Consider the following 17030-nt stretch of genomic DNA (forward strand, 5'->3'; position numbering starts at 1 on the left):
CCGGCTAGGTACAGAGCAGGTAGGTTGGCTGGGTTTGATGCTTTAAGGTGGTCCTCGTGGTCTGGGGCAAACAACTTGGAGAGACGATTTCAGGACTTCTTGACCACTCACAGGGTGGGTCTTATGGTGCTGACGTCCCTCAACAGGTGCTTGCTTCCTGGGCAGTTGGAGTCCCGACTGGACTTTGCTGCAGGGTGTCGGGTACCCCTTGAATTGGTGCTGCATGGCTTTGGTTGGTCCTGGTGCCTCCACACTGGGGGGACATATTTCACCTTCCAGAGCATGAGTACCTATTCCTGGTCGGTTGCTGCACCGGTCGGACCAGGGAGTGGCAAGTCGGTGGACCCTGAGTCGGCGGTGCTGTGCGTGCAGGCTGCAGGGGAGTAGCTCCTCTACTCCAAGGGAGTTCTTATGCGATTGGGGGGGCTGGCTGTCCTCTGAGGTTCTTAAAGGCCACACAGTGGCAGGATGAGACAGTTCACCTCGATTGTCGAGTCTTGAAGCGGCAGACAGGGTTTTGTTCCAAAAGTCTACAGCAGGCACTGAGTTCGCGGGTTCAGCAGCTCTTCTTTGTCATTTTCTTATTTAGGTCTGTTGAGTTCTTGGGTTCAGGGGTGCCATCTAAATACTCAATTTAGGGTTGTTATGGGGAGTGACAGGTAATAGCCAATGAGCTATCTAACTTTAGGCTGTCTACATCCTCTTCCAACAGGAAGTGGGCATAACCCTGACCCTAGAATACTTATCCTGCCCAAACTCAGTTTGTCCTCCCTAGGGGTGGTGTTGTCTGAATGTGGGCACATGTCTTAATCTTACTAATGTTTCCACATGTCTTGCTGCCTGAAAGTGGGGTCAGGACAGGAGTGTGGACAACTCCACTATCTTGAGAGACCTGGATTGCATAACAAAGGGGGCAGGGCCTTTGAAGCTTCCCACCCTGGAATGCAGTTCTTGCTTGGAGGAGGTGTGCTATGCTCTCCATGCCACAGGAGTCAAGCTATCCTTGCTGATGAGGGCTGAACGCCCGAAACCGGTCCTAGCATGCTTGTTTCCAGTCCAGGGAGGACCTGGCCTGGCAGTTGGGGCTGGACTGTTCCCATTGGTCGCAGGGTCAAGACTGATTTGAATATGGCTGGGTCCAAGCTGGAATGGCATGGTGAGCAAAACGCGATGGATTTAGGCCCAGATCTCTGTACTGGGGTGAATGTATGACATTGTTCTGCATTCTATCTATCAATTGTTCTTTTTGCATTTGTCACCCCGAGTGGGACGGGTATGCCCAGACGTGGGTCCCATGTGCTCCATGCCACTGGAGTCAAGCTATCCTGGCTGATGAGGGCTGAAAGCCAGAAACCGGTCCTAGGATGCTTGTTTCCAGTCCAGGGAGGACCTGGCCTGGCAGTTCGGGCTGGACTGTTCCCATTGGGTGCAGGGTCAAGACTGATTTGCATATGGCTGGGTCCAAACTGGAAAGGCATAGTGAGCAAAAAAACGATGGATTTAAACCACATCTCTTGACTGGGGGAGAATGCTTGAATCATTCAGCATTCGGTCCATCATTTGTTGCAGTTACACTTTTCGCCCTAAGTGGGACGGGTATGCCCAGACATGGGTCCCTTGCTCAATGTGCCTCTGGATTCAAGCTAGTCTGGCTGATGAAGGGTGACATACCCTGAAACCTGTCCCAGGATGCTTGTTTCCTGTACAGGGAGGACCTGGCCTGGCAGTTCGGGCTGGACTGTTCCCAATGGGGGCAGGGTCAAGACTGATTTGCATATGGCTGGGTCTAAACTGGAATGGCATGTTGAGCAAAAAAACTATGGATTTGGGGCCAGATCTCTGTACTGGGGTGAATGTATGACATTGTTCTGCATTCTGTCCATCAATTGTTCTTTTTGCATTTGGAAGAGGTGTGGACAGCTCCGTCCAGAGCAGGCTTTGTTCCTGACCTCCGAGAGCGAACGCTGTCACCTCAGGGGATCAGAAACTTGTCTAGGGTGGCTGGCTGGTCAAGACCAGTCAGTGAACACACTAGGGATCGGTAGGTTTTCTGGGGGCACCTCTAAGGTGCCCTCTAGGTACATTTATTAATAAATCCAGCTCTGGCAACAGTGTGGGTTTATTAAGACGAGGTGTTTGGTACGAAACACCTTGGGGTACAGTGAAGCCATTGTGTAGATGTGAAACTCTTAATGACTAGTGTCCAGCCCATGTACTCGTTATGTCTTCCCTGTGCACTTGTAATATCTATGGTTTTACTTAGATATTACTGGGACACATCTACTCGTGCAGATGCACCCACACATGGGTATAGTGCTCTCTGCCTTAGGGCTGTAAGGCTTGCTGTAGGGGTGACTTACCTATAGCACATGCAGTGCTTGGCAGACATGGCATGGCACACAGAGATTTGTGCCATGTTGACTCTTCGGTTTTCTCTGCACCAAGACACGCAGTCTGCAATGGCAGTTTGCATGTGCTTGGTTAAGGGCCTCTTAGGGTGGCACAATTCATGCTGCAGCCCACAGGGCCCCTCTTTAGGTCCAGTACCCTAGGTACCCCGGGTACCATATACTGTGGACTTACAGGGTTCCTAAAGGGGTGCCAATTGTAAAACAAAATGTACAGTTTAGGGAAAGAACACATGCTGGGGACCTGGTTAGCAGTACCCGATCTCACTTTGTCATTTTACCCTATTCCAGGCAAAATGTGGGGGGTAGCCATATAAAAATAGGCACTTACCGACAGGGGGATACTGCAAAAGGTCTGCAATAGTGGCTGCTCAACTCAGTTGATCCAGAAGCAGACTCATCTCCTTTCCTCAGGCTTAGCTAACTGTGTTGATGGATGAGTCTTTGCCGCGTTGGGGGGGTCATCTGGGAGAGATGAAGATCAGAGGATTCTGACGGGAACCCAATCACACATCAACTGCCAGCACTTCATATGGCGCTGAAGGCCCTTCACGGGCCTCACAGACAACACCACCACCATGTAGTACGCCAACAAGCTGGGGAGTGTGGGGTCCTGCAATCTGGACAGAAAGAGGCTCTTTGCTTCTGGAGTGGTCTGGGGCATCATGGGAATTCCTTTGTTGTGATCCACCTGGAGGGATCTTTGAATGCCAGGGTGCACAAGCACAGCCAACAGTGCCTGTCAAAACACTAATGGTGCTTGCATCCCAAGGTAGGGATGGCCATCTTCTACTAATGGGAAAAGCCCAAAGTGGATCTTTTCACCACTACTGAAATGCATGTTGGAGTTCCCAAGAAGACTCTCTCTGGGAGATGCATTCTGGCTACAGTGGGGCACAGGACTCCTACATTTCCACCCCTCTGTTTCCTAACCCATGTTCTGAAGAAGGTCTGAAGCAACCGGGCCCTAGTTTTTCTAGTGGCTCCAGAATGGTCCAGTATAGTGTGTTACCTGGAACTTCTGAGCTTCAACATCTGTCCTCGATTAATCTTCCGCTTCAGGACGATCTTCTGTCACAGCAGCAGGGCACGGTTCTGCACCCAGGCATGCACAATCTACCACTCCATGCATGGATTTTGAGCGGCAGCAGTTGACTACATTCCTTTCTGCCTAGCACCCCTCTAAAAAATTCCATTTATGAAAAGCTTTGGGACAAATTTGTGGCCTGGTGTTGTCCACAATACAGAACCGGTACAAGCTCAACTATTGGACATGTTTTTGTTTTTTTGTATTTCGCTCAGCAAGGACACCATTAAATGTTATTTATCTGCCCTTTCTGCGGAGCAGCCGTCCTTGTTTAAATCATCTATTATGCTGAGGTTTCTAAAAGGTTTAACCTACATTCCCTCCTAAACCCTTTGTGATGCCACAGTTGGATCTCAATTTGGTCATGACTTTACGTATACGCACTCCCGTCAAACCTATGCACATCTGCTTATTGTGTCTTGTGACTATGAAGACTGTGTTCCTTGTCACTTCTACATGGTTCACACCAAGGCCCATCCGGTGGATATTTAGCTTTTTGGTTGGGTTCTTTGAGGCCAACAGGAAGGGCATTTGACCTATTCGGTTCTACAGGACTTTTTGGTTTGATCCCGTTCCACACACACTCCCCCTTGGGGAGGTAATGCTTTGGTGTCTGTTCTTGGGTGTGGAGTCTTCAGTTAGAAGTAACCATCAGAATAGCAAGTTGCATACCTTCAGTAACGCTCTTTCTGGTGGATACTCTATCAAACCACAGATTCCTCCCCGCTCTCTTGCATCCCTGCTCTGTGGAGTGATCTCCTTTTGCCACCTAACAAGGTTCCAATTTAGAGATCTGGACACTGGTACCTTGAATTGCTTGTGCTCCACTTCCAAAAGTGCAGAAAGAAACTGGCTTTGATATGCAGGGTTGGCGCTCCTATACGGCTATGCTGTGTCACTTCTGGAGCAGAATGAGGCCAATGCAGAGTTGCACGCTGCCACATAGTGGCACGCATGAACACTTCTGAGAACGTTTCGGAATCCAGTCAGGTGTCTGGGGCATTATTCTGCAGCTGAAGAATCTGTAGTTAGAGAGAGTATCCAAAGAAAGTGATTTACTGAAGGTAAGTAGCTTGTTCCTTATGGTTAATCATTTTCAAACACTACAGGGAAACGTATAGTTTTAATGCAGTAATGGACGTAGTTATTGTGCAGTTGTATGGCCTATAGAATAGCAGGGTGATACAAATCATAGATCCAAATGTTCGGATGTGCTGTTCTTACCCTATACTCTTTTGCTTTTGATGCACATGTTAATCACCCAAAAATAGTCCATTCTTTCATCACTGAACTGCTTTTCTTTGCATTCCAGCCTGGTTCAAGCAAATCCCGAAGTTGCCATGGACTGCATTATACAGATGACACAGAACATCACTCCAGCACAAAGGGCACAGTTGGGCCACCTCCTGGCAGAAATGGACAACCCTTCTGCTAGCTGACCAATGTTCACCGGGAATAGCCACTGTCCTATGCACAGGCGTCCAGAAAAATAGTGACAAATAAGGGCAAACGCTACTAAAGAAAACTTTATACTTCGGACTTTTTTCTTTGTGGGGCTGTTCAACACCATACAAAGAAAACCTCTGTATTGTGTGTTCAGGTTGAAAATGGTCTCTGCATACGCACAGCCATTGTTGATTTTGGCCTTTGTCATGCATAATTTCAAAACTACTTGCTGCATTTTTTAAAGATAACTTATTAGTTGCAACACCACTGAACAGACTGAACTTGAATACCCTCTAGGACTCTTGAATCTATGTTAGAAACAGAAGATACTCTGCAAGAAAAATACAGTTTGCTAAAAATGGCAATACAGTGGAGCTTGTCTGTAAACATGAACATTTAAAAGAAAAACTAAAAAAAGTCTTCCATTCCTGTTATTGTTCAAAAGAAAGTTTTTTTCAGTAGAACTTTGATTGTCATAACAACAAATAACCATGTGTGATAATTGTCGGTATTCCCAAGCGAGAGCACATAATGTTACTATCAGACTGCTGATTTGCAATGTACAAAGTCCTAAAAAACAAAATATATGTATGTATGTGTGTATATGTATATATATATATACTTTTCCAACAACCCAGTGGCTACATGCAGTATACTGCCTTAGCATCAATTAGTGAGATTCTAGTGGTGGGAGAAGACGGCTCATATTTTCACTCTTAACCAGAGACCTTGTCATACCCCCCCCCCCCCCCCCCCCAGTCACATTAATCTTCACCTTATAATATTTCAGTCACATGGAAATGTCGAGGCAGCAGACGCCGAGTTTTTTCTTTGCTCATTCTGATCAATTAAAAGTAACAGTACCATTGCTCACAACAGGTACTTATCTGACAGCCCTTCCATTTTGACCAGTAAAGTGTCCCATGCATTGTGCTATGCATCTTTTCCAGACTGTTTCAATATTTTGACCCTTATATCAGTTTGTCTGTGACTGCTTGCGTACATCACTCAACCATACCTTCACACCACGCGCTCTGGAGGCTTTCCAGCACAGGGAAATCTTCCTCTTCCCAGCACGAAGGTTAAGTCTAAAAATTCCCTAGACTGTTTATTATTTTTGGTGCAAGTAAATTGCCTCAATAGACACAAAGGCGGTGTCAGTTCTTTTTGCATCCAAGAGAGATTATGAATTATCCTGAGTAGCCCCCCCCCCCCGCCCTCCCCCCCCCCAATATGTTTGGATTAAAGAGCATTGCCATACCACATGATAAAGGTTTGCTACTTGCAAATCACTCCCAGGGCAGCTAGTATGGAGTCCCTAATATGTTTTCTCTATAGGTTTAGGAGAAGAGGTATGTGTAATGTAAGTAGTTCAACTGAGTGTATATAAAACATGGGTATCTGAAAGAGACAATAAGTTATGGATTCCTCACCTTAGAATTACCCCCAGGCGTCATACTGGATCCGGAGAATTTTTCTTCAGCAGTACCCCTGTGCGTCGGTAGGTGGCGTTAGTCGGCTCCACATTCGTCGTTGGGGTTGTGGTCACCGGAATGACGTTGCGGTATCTACTTAGACGCCGCCCCTGCACACTGACGTCAGTCCTTTCTTTTTCCGCTTCAGCCAGCGCAGATCCGGAGAGAGCGGTACCTCGAGTCACTTTTTGACTCTTTTTGTGACTTTTTGTTGACATCCTTTAGAGTTGTTAGACTCCTGGTGCACGCAGGGATGTCCCATCCTCGAACCTGCTTCAAGACTTGCAACTCCTGTCGCAAATTGATGTTGGTAACGGACCCGCACCTTGTTTGCCTTTGGTGTTTGGAGCATGACCACGACCCAAAGTCGTGCTCCGACTGCCCTGCCATGAACCCGAAGCCTTTGCGGGAGCGGTCCCGAAAGCTTCTAGAGGCCTGGCAGTCCACTCCGTGCTGCTCGAGGTCCCCACCACTCATAATCAGTCTTCGTCTTCGGGTAAGTCAAAGCACAAAAAGAAGGCAAAGACGCATCTTCGCTCTTCGCGCTCTCCCCATCAGTCGGCCGGCGCGACGCACATTGAGGAAGGTAGTCGTCCGCTCCGCCCACGGAACCTGCTGGGTCGACCCCTAACCTTCCTCCTTTTCCGGGAGCCGGGGCGACCCCTGCCCAACTTTGTAGTTTTTACGAAGCCCTCCACGTGATCTTTGGGCAGCCCGACTCCGCCGGAACACCTTCGGGCCCCACGGACTCAGCTGGGGGCTCTAGGCCTTCGATGCCGGTGCCACAGGGCCCCCAGGGATCCAGGCCTGCATCCGGATCGGCGCCGGCAGGTGACACCTCCTCTGGCGCCAAATCCAGTGTCGACACCTCCCACTCCTCCGGTGCAGGTTGTGTCCCCAGCCGACAGCAACCCCAGCCTCCCCCTCGATGTGGACACGGAGCCAGACCGGGACCGGCACTGACCGGTACTTTTGTACCATTGTTCTCCCCTGGTGTTCCCTATCGCCCCCTAGTGGCTACCAGAGGAGGATGAGGAGGACTGGGAGGGGTCTGTGGACTCTCTAGCAGACCAGTTGGAAGAACCGAACTGGAGAGAGGAGTTTGGTGAGGCCAGTGGTTTGGACACCTCCCCAGACCTTGGCATGCTATCTCCCCCTACCGTGGCTACGGAGGAGGGTGCTTCATATGCAGTGGTGTTGTGTAGGGCGTCTGAGGCCTTAAACCTTGAGCTTCCTACGTTGGGGGTCAGTACTAATCTCCTGACAGAGGTGCTTCAACCAGCAGCAGCCTCCTTGAAGCCCCTGCTGCCGTTTAATGAGGCCCTCACGGACATCCTTTTGGGCAGTCGGTCGAAGCCCAACACAGGGGTCCTGTGGCTAGGATGATTGCCTGACGCCACCGCCCGGCCCCAGGCAACCCCATTTTCCTCTCCCAGCACTCCACCCCTGGGAGCTTGGTGGTCCAAGCCTCGACTTCCAAGGCCAATTCCCTACCGCACCACCTGATAGGGAATCCAAGAAGCTGGACCACCTTGGGAAGATGATGTTTTCTTCCTCCAGCTTAGGACTGCGATCAGGGAACACCGCATGTCTCTTGGGCCGTTACTCCCACTTGGTGTGGGATTCAGATGGGCAGGTGCTGCCACAGTGCCCGGAGGAGGCCCGGGCCATGCTCTCCCATGCAGTTGCCAAAGGGAGAGACGCAGCGAAGTTTACCGCCGACTCACTAGGCAGGACGATTTGAATGTCAGTAGCACTGAGACGCTATGCCTGGTTGAGGTCCACTGGCTTTTCGGGTGATGTCCAAGCTACGCTTTTGGACATGCCCTTTGATGGCAGTTGCTTATTTGGCGACAAGGCAGACAACTCGCTCGAGCACTTGAAGAACTCCAGGGCTGCGGCCAGATCCTTGGGCTTCGCTTCCACCTCCCGCCCAGCACAGTCTGATTTTTGCCCCTTTTATGGCTACGGAAGGGGTGCCTTGCCACATTCCGCCTGCGCCACAGACCTGCGCAAGCTGTCCAGCCTCTGCGCGGCTGGTTACGTGGATCCCACTGTCGTGGGTCCAGGGGCCAGACGGGCAAGTCAGTACACCTGCGGCCCCTCTGCATCAGCCTCCAAGCCCTCCTAGTCCGACCTTTCAGGGCCACCTTTCTCCAGTAGGTGGCAGGATTCGCCATCACATCACCCACTGGCTCACCATCAGGTCGGACCGGTGGGTTTTGCAGATAGCCAGAATGGGCTATTACCTCCCCTTCGAGACCACCCCTCCATCCATGCCACCTCAATTCCATCGCATGTCGAAGGATCACTTGGCCCTTCTCCAACATGAAATTACGGCTCTCTTGGCCAAGGAAGCCATCGAGCGAGTTTCTGCCCCAGAAGTAGGTCGTGGGTATCATTCCCACTACTCTCTGATGCCCAACGAAGGACAAAGGCCTGCGTCCTATCTTGGATCTGAGTAACTTCAACTGCTTCCACTGGAAGGAGAAGTTCAAAATGTTGGCACTGGCTCAGGTCTTGTCTGCCCTCGACCCTGGAGACTGGATTGTAGAGTTGGACTTGCAGAACGCTTATTTTCACATCCCCGTCCTGCCGGCCCATCGGTGTTACCTACGGTTCACGGTATGCCACGGGCACGTTCAGTTTACCGTGCTCCTATTTGGCCTTACCAGCGCCCCTCGGGTGTTCACAAAAGTGATGGCTGTGGTTGCAGCTCATCAGACTGCCCCTTCGGGAGGATCTTATGTCACAGCAGCAGGGAACGGTCCTCCACCCAAACCTGTCCAGCCTCCTCCTCCTTGCGCGGAGATTGAGTGGTGACAGTTGACAGCTTTCGACCTTCCTCTCAAAGTCTGTAACGTTATCTTGACAGTAAGGTGTCCCTCCACCAAAATGGTGAATACCTGTAGATTAAACAAATTTGTGGCATGGTGCGCAGCAAAGGATGTGGATCCCCTTTCTACCCCCCTTTCAGAGGTTCTCCTCTTCATTCTTTTTTTGGCCCAGCATGGCTCTGCTTTCGAGCCGCTACATAACTGTCCTCTCAGACTTCTCACACTTAAAACTGCCTTTCTGGTTACCATCACCTCTGCTCGCAGGGTGACTGAGCTTCAGGCTCTTTCTTCCAAACCTCCTTGCCTGGCTGTTCATCCGGACAAGGATGTCCTTCGCACTAGGCCTTCTTTCCTTCCCAAAGTGGTTACCTCTTTCCACATAGGACAGACCATCACTTTGCCCAACTTCTTTCCGCCCCCGCATCCTTCCAAGGAGGAAGAGAGGCTCCACCATCTGGGTCCAAAACGTGCGCTTTCATTTTAACTGGATCGCACAAAACAATTCCAGGTGGATGGCGCCGGGACGCTCCTGCCTGGGGCAGCTGTCGCGCTTTATAAGCTTCTGTATTATTATTATTATTATTATGACCAGCTCTTTGTGTGCTATGTGGTCGCCAAGAAAGGTCGGGACCGTGCAAAAACGAACCATCTCCCGAAGAGTCATTCTTTGCATCAAAATCTGCTATTCCTTAGTGAAAAAGGAACCGCCAGTGGGGTTGCGTGCCCATTCCACCAGGGCAACGGCAACCACTACTGCTTTGGGACGTGGAGCCCCCTTCATGACATCTGCCAGGCATCTACGTGGGCTTCCTTGCACACGTTTACTAAACACTACTGCCTGGACAGCCAAGTCTGGAGAGATGACTTCTTTGGCCGTTCAGTTCTCCAGGACTTCCTGGTGTGAACTTGGTTCGCAGACCCACCTCCGGGGTTGGTACTGCTGGGGTATCTATTACAAGGTGAGGAATCCGTAACTAATTGTCTCTTTCAGATGAACAAGTTACTTAACCTTCAGTAACGATATATCTGTAAGAGACATAGATTAGTTATAGATTCCTCACCCATCCTCCCCGTTCTGCGAACTGACTTCTAGGGTAAGGAACTTACCTTCAGGGCCCTAGTTTTGTGCACCAGTGGCCAGTGTCTTGCATGGCTCTGCGATTCTGGCGTGGAATGTCGTATAAAGAACTGACGTCAGTGCGCAGGGGCAGCATCTAAGTAGATACAGCGACGTCATTCCGGTGACCACGACGCCAAAGACGAACCCGGAGTCGACCGACGCCACCTACCGACGCACAGGGGTACTGCTGAAGAAAAATTCTGTAGTTGTGTAATCGAAACATCTTTTCCATTGAGCCTCCGTTATCCCCTGTCCCATCACCGTGTAACCACTTGGTACGTGCAATTATGTACCCAGGTAAATGTAATTGCAATATTTATATTTGTAACTTTATCACAGCCCTCGTCCTGTACCTATGCATCTGATTGAGACTTCTAGCCGCAGATTCTGGAAATTCTTCATGAGCAGTACCCCTGCTCGCCGGTAGGTGGTGTAGTTCGGCTCCTTCTGGCATTTACATCTGTGCCAGAAGTTACGTTTGTGGTGTATATAGGCGCCACCCAGGTGCGCTTAAGTCTGTTCTTTTCTTTCCGGGCCAGGCAGCGCAGATCTGGGAAGAGCTACCCTTGTCATTTTTTGACTGTTTTTTTTAAATGTTTTATCGAAGTCTTTTTTGAGGTTTACCTCCTGGTGTGGCAGGGGTGTTCTCTCAGAAGACCAGCTTCAAGCCCTGTGGCACCTGTCACCGACAGATGTCGGTGACGGACCCACACCTTGTATGCACCCGAAAGCCTTGGGGGAGCACTTCCTCGAGCTTATGGCGACTCGACGTGTCTCACCGCGACGATCACGGTCGAGAGAAACGTCCTGGCAGTGGTCATGTAGCCCGAGGTAGTCGCTGCATTCAAAGTCGTCGAGCCTTTCTGATGGGTCCAAGTCCCACAGGGAGTTGAAGAGTGGTTCGACTTCCCATCGGCTGACGAGAGCCTGGTATCCCAAGCTGTTGAGCATGGCCATCTGTCCTCCAATGAGGCTGCCCCTTCAGGAGGATCTTCTGTTGCGGCAGAAGGCAAGGGTTCTCCATCCAAACCTGTCAATGCTCAGCCTTCTTGTATGGAGATTAAACGGTGAGAACGGTGTAGGAAGCTGGCTTTCTGTATAGTGCACAAAAAAGAAGTACACTGTGTAGAGAGTCCAGTGGGTCCCCTGTTGGCTTACAAAGCCTAAAATAGATAAAACGGACACTCTATTTTGTGGTGTTGGCAAGCACTTGGGCTTATCAGAGTGTAGTGTGAAGTATTTGTTGTACTCACAGACGTAAAAAAAGAGAAACACTCTCAAAGAATAAATCCTAGTCCAAATTAGAAAAATAACACTTCTTTTTATATATGTGTAGGAAAGTAGGATCTTTCTGGCATAGTTACCCCCACTTTTTGCCTGGTGTTATTATGTTTAGACTGTAATAGACTGGGATCCTGCTAACCAGGACCCCAGTGCCTGCGCTCTCTCTAAATTAATACGTACATACTTTGTACACCCCACAATTGGCATAATGATGTACCCATGTAAGTCCCTAGTATATGGTACTGAGGTACCAAGGGCATTGGTACACCAGGGGTCTCCTATGGGCTGCAGCATGTATTATGCCACTCATGGGAGCCAATGCAAACTGTGTCTGCGGGTCTGCCATTGCAGCCTGCGTGAAATAGTGCATGCACCTTTCACCCCAGATACAAGGTTTTCCTTATATCCGGGTCACTGCACTTTAAACCTATATGTCACCCCTAAGGTAGGCCCTTGAACCCAATGGCAGGGGCATGGTTCTGAGAGTGAGGGTGCGCCTGCATGAGCAGAGGCACCCCTACAAGCCCAGACTCTATTCTAAGCTATGTATTGGACACTGGCCAAGTTGAGCTGTCCCGTTACATAATGGCTTCACCAAACCCGATCATGTTTGGTATCAAACATGTTGGAATCCTTCAACTACACTGATTCCAGTGTTAGTTGCATGATACCATATACCAGGGGGCTCCTTAGAGGACCCCCCATGTCTTCCTCTGTAGCCTTGCAGGGTCTGCATACAAGCCAGTGCTACCCCAGGTACTGTTCTGTCGCCCTGCTGATCAGCTTAACTTGAGCAGGGGAAGCAGAACAAAGAATTTCTTGTAGAAGAGAGGTGTAGCCCCCTCTACTTTAGAAATAGGTGTCTCTGGGTTAGGATGGGGGTGCCTCTGGGCACCACCAGACTGCTTTGAAGGGCACAGATGGTGCCTCCTTGCATAACCCAGTTTGCTCCAGTGCAGGAATCCTTGGCTCCTACTCTGGCGCCAAATTACACAAAGGATAGGGGAATGACCACCACCCTGTTTAGCTCCTCCCCCGGGAGGTGCCCAGAGCTCCACCAGGTGGCCAGTTGATTCTGCCGTCTTAAATGTAAGATGGGCAGAGACCCCTGAGAGCATCTGACTGGTTTGTCCATCAGAGTAGCATCCCTGAATCCCCTCCCCCCCGATAGGTGGGTAACCTCAGAAGTGTCCAACCTTCTTTCTGGGTTACTAAAGGTCCTCCCTGAGGGTGGGTCCTTAGATTTGTCTGGCAGAAGCATTTCTCTGGAAGACTCGTCTTCAAGATTTTCCACAAGACTCTTCTGCTCCTGTACACTTGACTCTGCTATCTGACAGAGACTACTAGCCGCAGATTCCTTAACATAGAATTATCCCCAGGCGTGAGACTGGACCCGGAAAACTTTCTTGCCCAGCATCTCTGCGCGCCGGGGGTCGGTACCTCGTGACTCCACCCCAACGTCCTCCGCGGGCTTGACGGCAGCGAGGTCACATAAGCCCCACCCCGGCGCGCTGACGTCAGTTTTTCTTCTTTTCCGTGTGCAGCGCGGATCCGGATTGTGTTCATGGCCTGTTTCAGGCCTTCTTTTTCCGCTTTGAGCGTTTTTTTTTTTTTTATAAATCTTTTTAACTTTTCTCATGGTCTCGTACAAAATAGCACCAAAATCACAAGGTAGAAGGGGCATCACCCCTGCATGGGATATACACAAATCAGAATGATGGGACAATACCATATTACACTTGGCCCCCTTCCCCTCCATTCCTGGACGCCCGATATCTCCGCCACGGTCCCCACACTCTTTTCCATTTTCGCACACAGCCCCTGGACTTATAAATGACTTCCTCTGGCACCAATCCAGGTCCCTGCACCATTGATCACACTGCGAGGGCACCTGCACTCCCCAACAACTGGCAATATTTCGCTTCACCACTCCAGCTGCCAATGCTAGCCATATCTCATGGTACCTGGACCAGTCCGTGGGACCTTTGATCATGAGGAGAAGCCATTTGGACTCCACTGGGACCGGGGAGCCCACCACCGTCGCCATTGTTCGCGCTACCCGCGTCCAAAAGGGTGCTATGTTCGGGCATTCCCAGAGGATATGATAGAATGTTCCCTCACCCTGACATCCCTGCACACATAATGGAGACAGGCTCCTGACCCACGCAAAAAGATGGGTCCGCGGGTAGTACACCTGGTGCAGGATTTTTAGCTGTACAAGGCGGAACCTAATCCGAATGGCCACTTCGCGGGGGCTTTGTAAGGCGTCCTGGCAATCGTCATCTTCAAGGTGACCGATGTCTCCCGCAGGGACACCAATGGTCAGGCATATTGTTTATTAGTTTGCGATAAATAGTGGATGTTGGCCTACCGAGGATGGGGTCAAGAAGAAGCCTGTCCTCCATGGTGGAGTGTTCTGGAATGGAAGTGTCAGAGCTCACATGGGAACGCAAGGCGTGCAGAAGGCGAAGGTAATGAAAACGCTGGGAGTCATGCAATTGGTATTCTCGTTGAAGGTATTCAAAGGATCTAGGGGTGTCTCTTTTCCACACGTCACCCAGGTATTCTATTCCAATTAACTTCCAGTCCCTGAAGCCCACGAGCCCCTTAACTTCAGCCAAGTGATCCCCCACCCACATAGGGGTCCTACCTGTCAATTTGCCAGTCCACACCAGAAATTTGTTCGCTTCCCGCCAGCAGTGGAGGACCACCCCCGTGTGCGAGGGCAGATGCCCTCGCAACCGCCGTGTATAGAGGAGTGACTCACAAACACCTCCCGGCATAACATACCTGTCCACCCGATAGGCAGGTTCCGAACCCGGCACATAGACCCAGTCGTTGATAAGTTGCAGTTGAGAAGCCCAGTAATACAACTGGATGTCCGGGATGGCCAGCCCCCCGTCGTACACCCCTCTCGTGAGTTTTCGCAGCGCTATCCTCGGGCTTCCCCCCTCCCACAACAGCGTACGTACAGATTGCGCTATGCGCCGAAACACCCCGCTCGGGACTGGGTACGGTGCATTTTGCAAAACGTATAACAGCCGCGGCAGAGCCAATATCTTGAACAGCGCGGCGCGCCCAACCAGGGAAAGGGGCAAGGACCTCCAGTGGGACACATCATTGGTCAGCCTCGCCAATTGGGGTTCAAGATTCTGGTTAAAGTACTCCGCCCTATCCCTGGTGACATACACCTCGAAGTATTTGAAGCCGCCCGTCACCAGCGATGCCGCGCAACCCCTCAGGATCCGCGGTGGCGGGCCCGAGAGGGGATAAATGAGGGATTTGGTCCAGTTAATAGTCAAGCCAGAGTAGCTCCCAAATAACTCAGAGGTGAAGCGCCTGCGCAATTGAATGATACGGGTGGGTCATATAGAGAACAATATCATCTGCGTATAATGATATACGCTCTTCCCATAGGTCGTTGAGCGCCAGGCCCCAGAATGACCTGTCCCGCCAGATCCAGTGCGCCAGGGGCTCAAGAGCCAGGGCAAAAAGAAGCGGGGCAGGGGACACCCCTGCCTGGTTCCCCTGCGCAGGGGAAATAGACGAGACATCGCTCCGTTTACCCGGACTCGTGCTAACGGCTGTTCATACAAGAGTCGCACTTAACTACAGAAAACCGGGCCGAAATCCAGCTTCTGAAGAACCTTGAATAAATACGGCCAATTGATACTATCGAAGGCCATAGATGCGTCTAGTGCCATGAGGGCCGTTTGAGCATCACCCACCGCCTCCGTCATATACAAAACCCCATATAGCCTTCGCAAATTGTGGCGAGTGCTCCTATGGGGCATGAAACCGGACTGGTCCACATGGATCAGGTCCGGCAGGACCGATAGCAACCGTGTCGCCAGGGCTTTGGCCAAGACCTTAGCCTCTACATTTAGCAGCGAGATGGGCTGGTAAGAGGAGCACAGGTCCGCCGGTTTTCCGGCCTTATAGATGACCACTACTGTGGCTTCTTGCTGGTCCGGCGGGAGTGTCCCCGCCTCCCGGGCCACGAGGAACATGTGTTGCATGTGGTCAACAATCATGCTAGCCTGACTCTTATATAATTCAACAGGAAGCCCGTTGGGACCCTGAGCTTTCCCTGCCTGGAGAGTATTGAGGGCTTCACCTAGCTCCGCCCCGGTAAGATCGGTTTCCAAACGGTCTGTTTGCTCCTGAAATAATGTGGGAAGCGCGAAGTCACTCAGGAACTCCTCACAATCCAGCTCAGTCAGTGTACAAACCGGGGAATAAACCCCTTCATAGTAAGACGCAAAGGCCTCCGCAATGACCACCCCCGTAGTCACCAAGGACCCTGACCCATCCCTCACTTCCGCCACCCAGGATCGCGCCCGATCTCTGCGTTCGAGCCAAGCTAGTAGTTTCTTGCTCTTGTCCCCGGCATCATAAATCCGACGTTGCGTGGCAAGGGAGTAGGCACAGCCTCACCTTCCGCCAGCGACCAAAGCTCTCTCTGTTTGAGAGCAAGAGTGTGGGCGCGGTCAGGCGAGGGAACCCCGCAGGCCCTTCGCTCCAGGTTTTCAATCTCCCGTTCTAATTACCGAATCTGCAGTGCTTCCTCCTTCTTCTGGGCCCCGATCAGTGCTTGAGCCTGGCCCCACAGGACCGTTTTATACGCCTCCCACAGAGTGAGCTGGGAAGCGACCGAGCCCTGATTCTCAGCAAAATAGTGTTGGGAACAGTCCCGCAACTTACTCATTAGGGAACCATCTTTGAGGCACCACGGATCTAGTCTAGGAAAGGTCGCCCTGCTAGCTACAGCCCCTCTCAGGACCACACCCACCGGGGAATGATCCGAAATTCCCCTGGCCATAATGCAGGGTTCCGCAAAATCCCCCAGCCGGTCCACCTGCGTAAAAATGTGATCTAGTCTGGAAAAGGAACCATGTCTGGCTGAGTAGAATGTGTATTGCCTCTGGGAGGGGTAATGTACGTGCCATACGTCACTAAGGCCCATAGCTGTGACGAAGCCCTTAAAGCCCATTTCCCCTCTATTGCCCTGCTTTGAGTGTTTTTTTTAGAACAGTGTGCGAATGCCTTCGGGCTTCAAGACGTGCTCGTCTTGCGCGCGCCAGATGTCGGCGACGGATCCTCACTCCATCTGCATGTGGTGTTTGGGGGAGCACCACTACTCCACAGATTGTGAGGCGTGTCAGCAGATAAAGCCGAAGTCCCAGCGGGAGCACCGGATAAAACTCCTTTCGGCACGCATGTCCAGGTCAGCATCGTCGCCGCGTTAGTCCCCCGCGGACGGCTTGACGAACCGCCGCTTCCGTCTCTGGCATCGTCCTTCTCCCAGGCCACAAGGGCGTCACTCACCTGTTGGTAAGTGTCGCAGTTTGTCCCCGAGGCCCGGTCCCGGGC

At 51.2% G+C, this 17030-nt stretch overlaps 1 protein-coding gene across 9 annotated transcripts in view; it reads left to right on the top strand.

Moving 5' to 3' along the window:
• Positions 1-5370, top strand: part of ACACB (acetyl-CoA carboxylase beta) — a 2187049-nt gene extending 2181679 nt beyond the window's left edge. For all 9 annotated transcript variants that reach the window (XM_085633342.1, XM_085633341.1, XM_085633344.1 and 6 more), the window contains one exon: positions 4808-5370. In XM_085633342.1, the coding sequence (XP_085489468.1) occupies positions 4808-4934 (127 nt within the window). In that variant the 3' untranslated portion in view covers positions 4935-5370. The remainder of the gene's footprint in view (positions 1-4807) is intronic.
• The last annotated feature ends 11660 nt before the right edge of the window (positions 5371-17030 follow it).

The sequence above is a fragment of the Triturus cristatus genome, chromosome 11 (genome assembly GCF_964204655.1).
Source record: "Triturus cristatus chromosome 11, aTriCri1.1, whole genome shotgun sequence".
Lineage (NCBI taxonomy): Eukaryota > Metazoa > Chordata > Amphibia > Caudata > Salamandridae > Triturus > Triturus cristatus.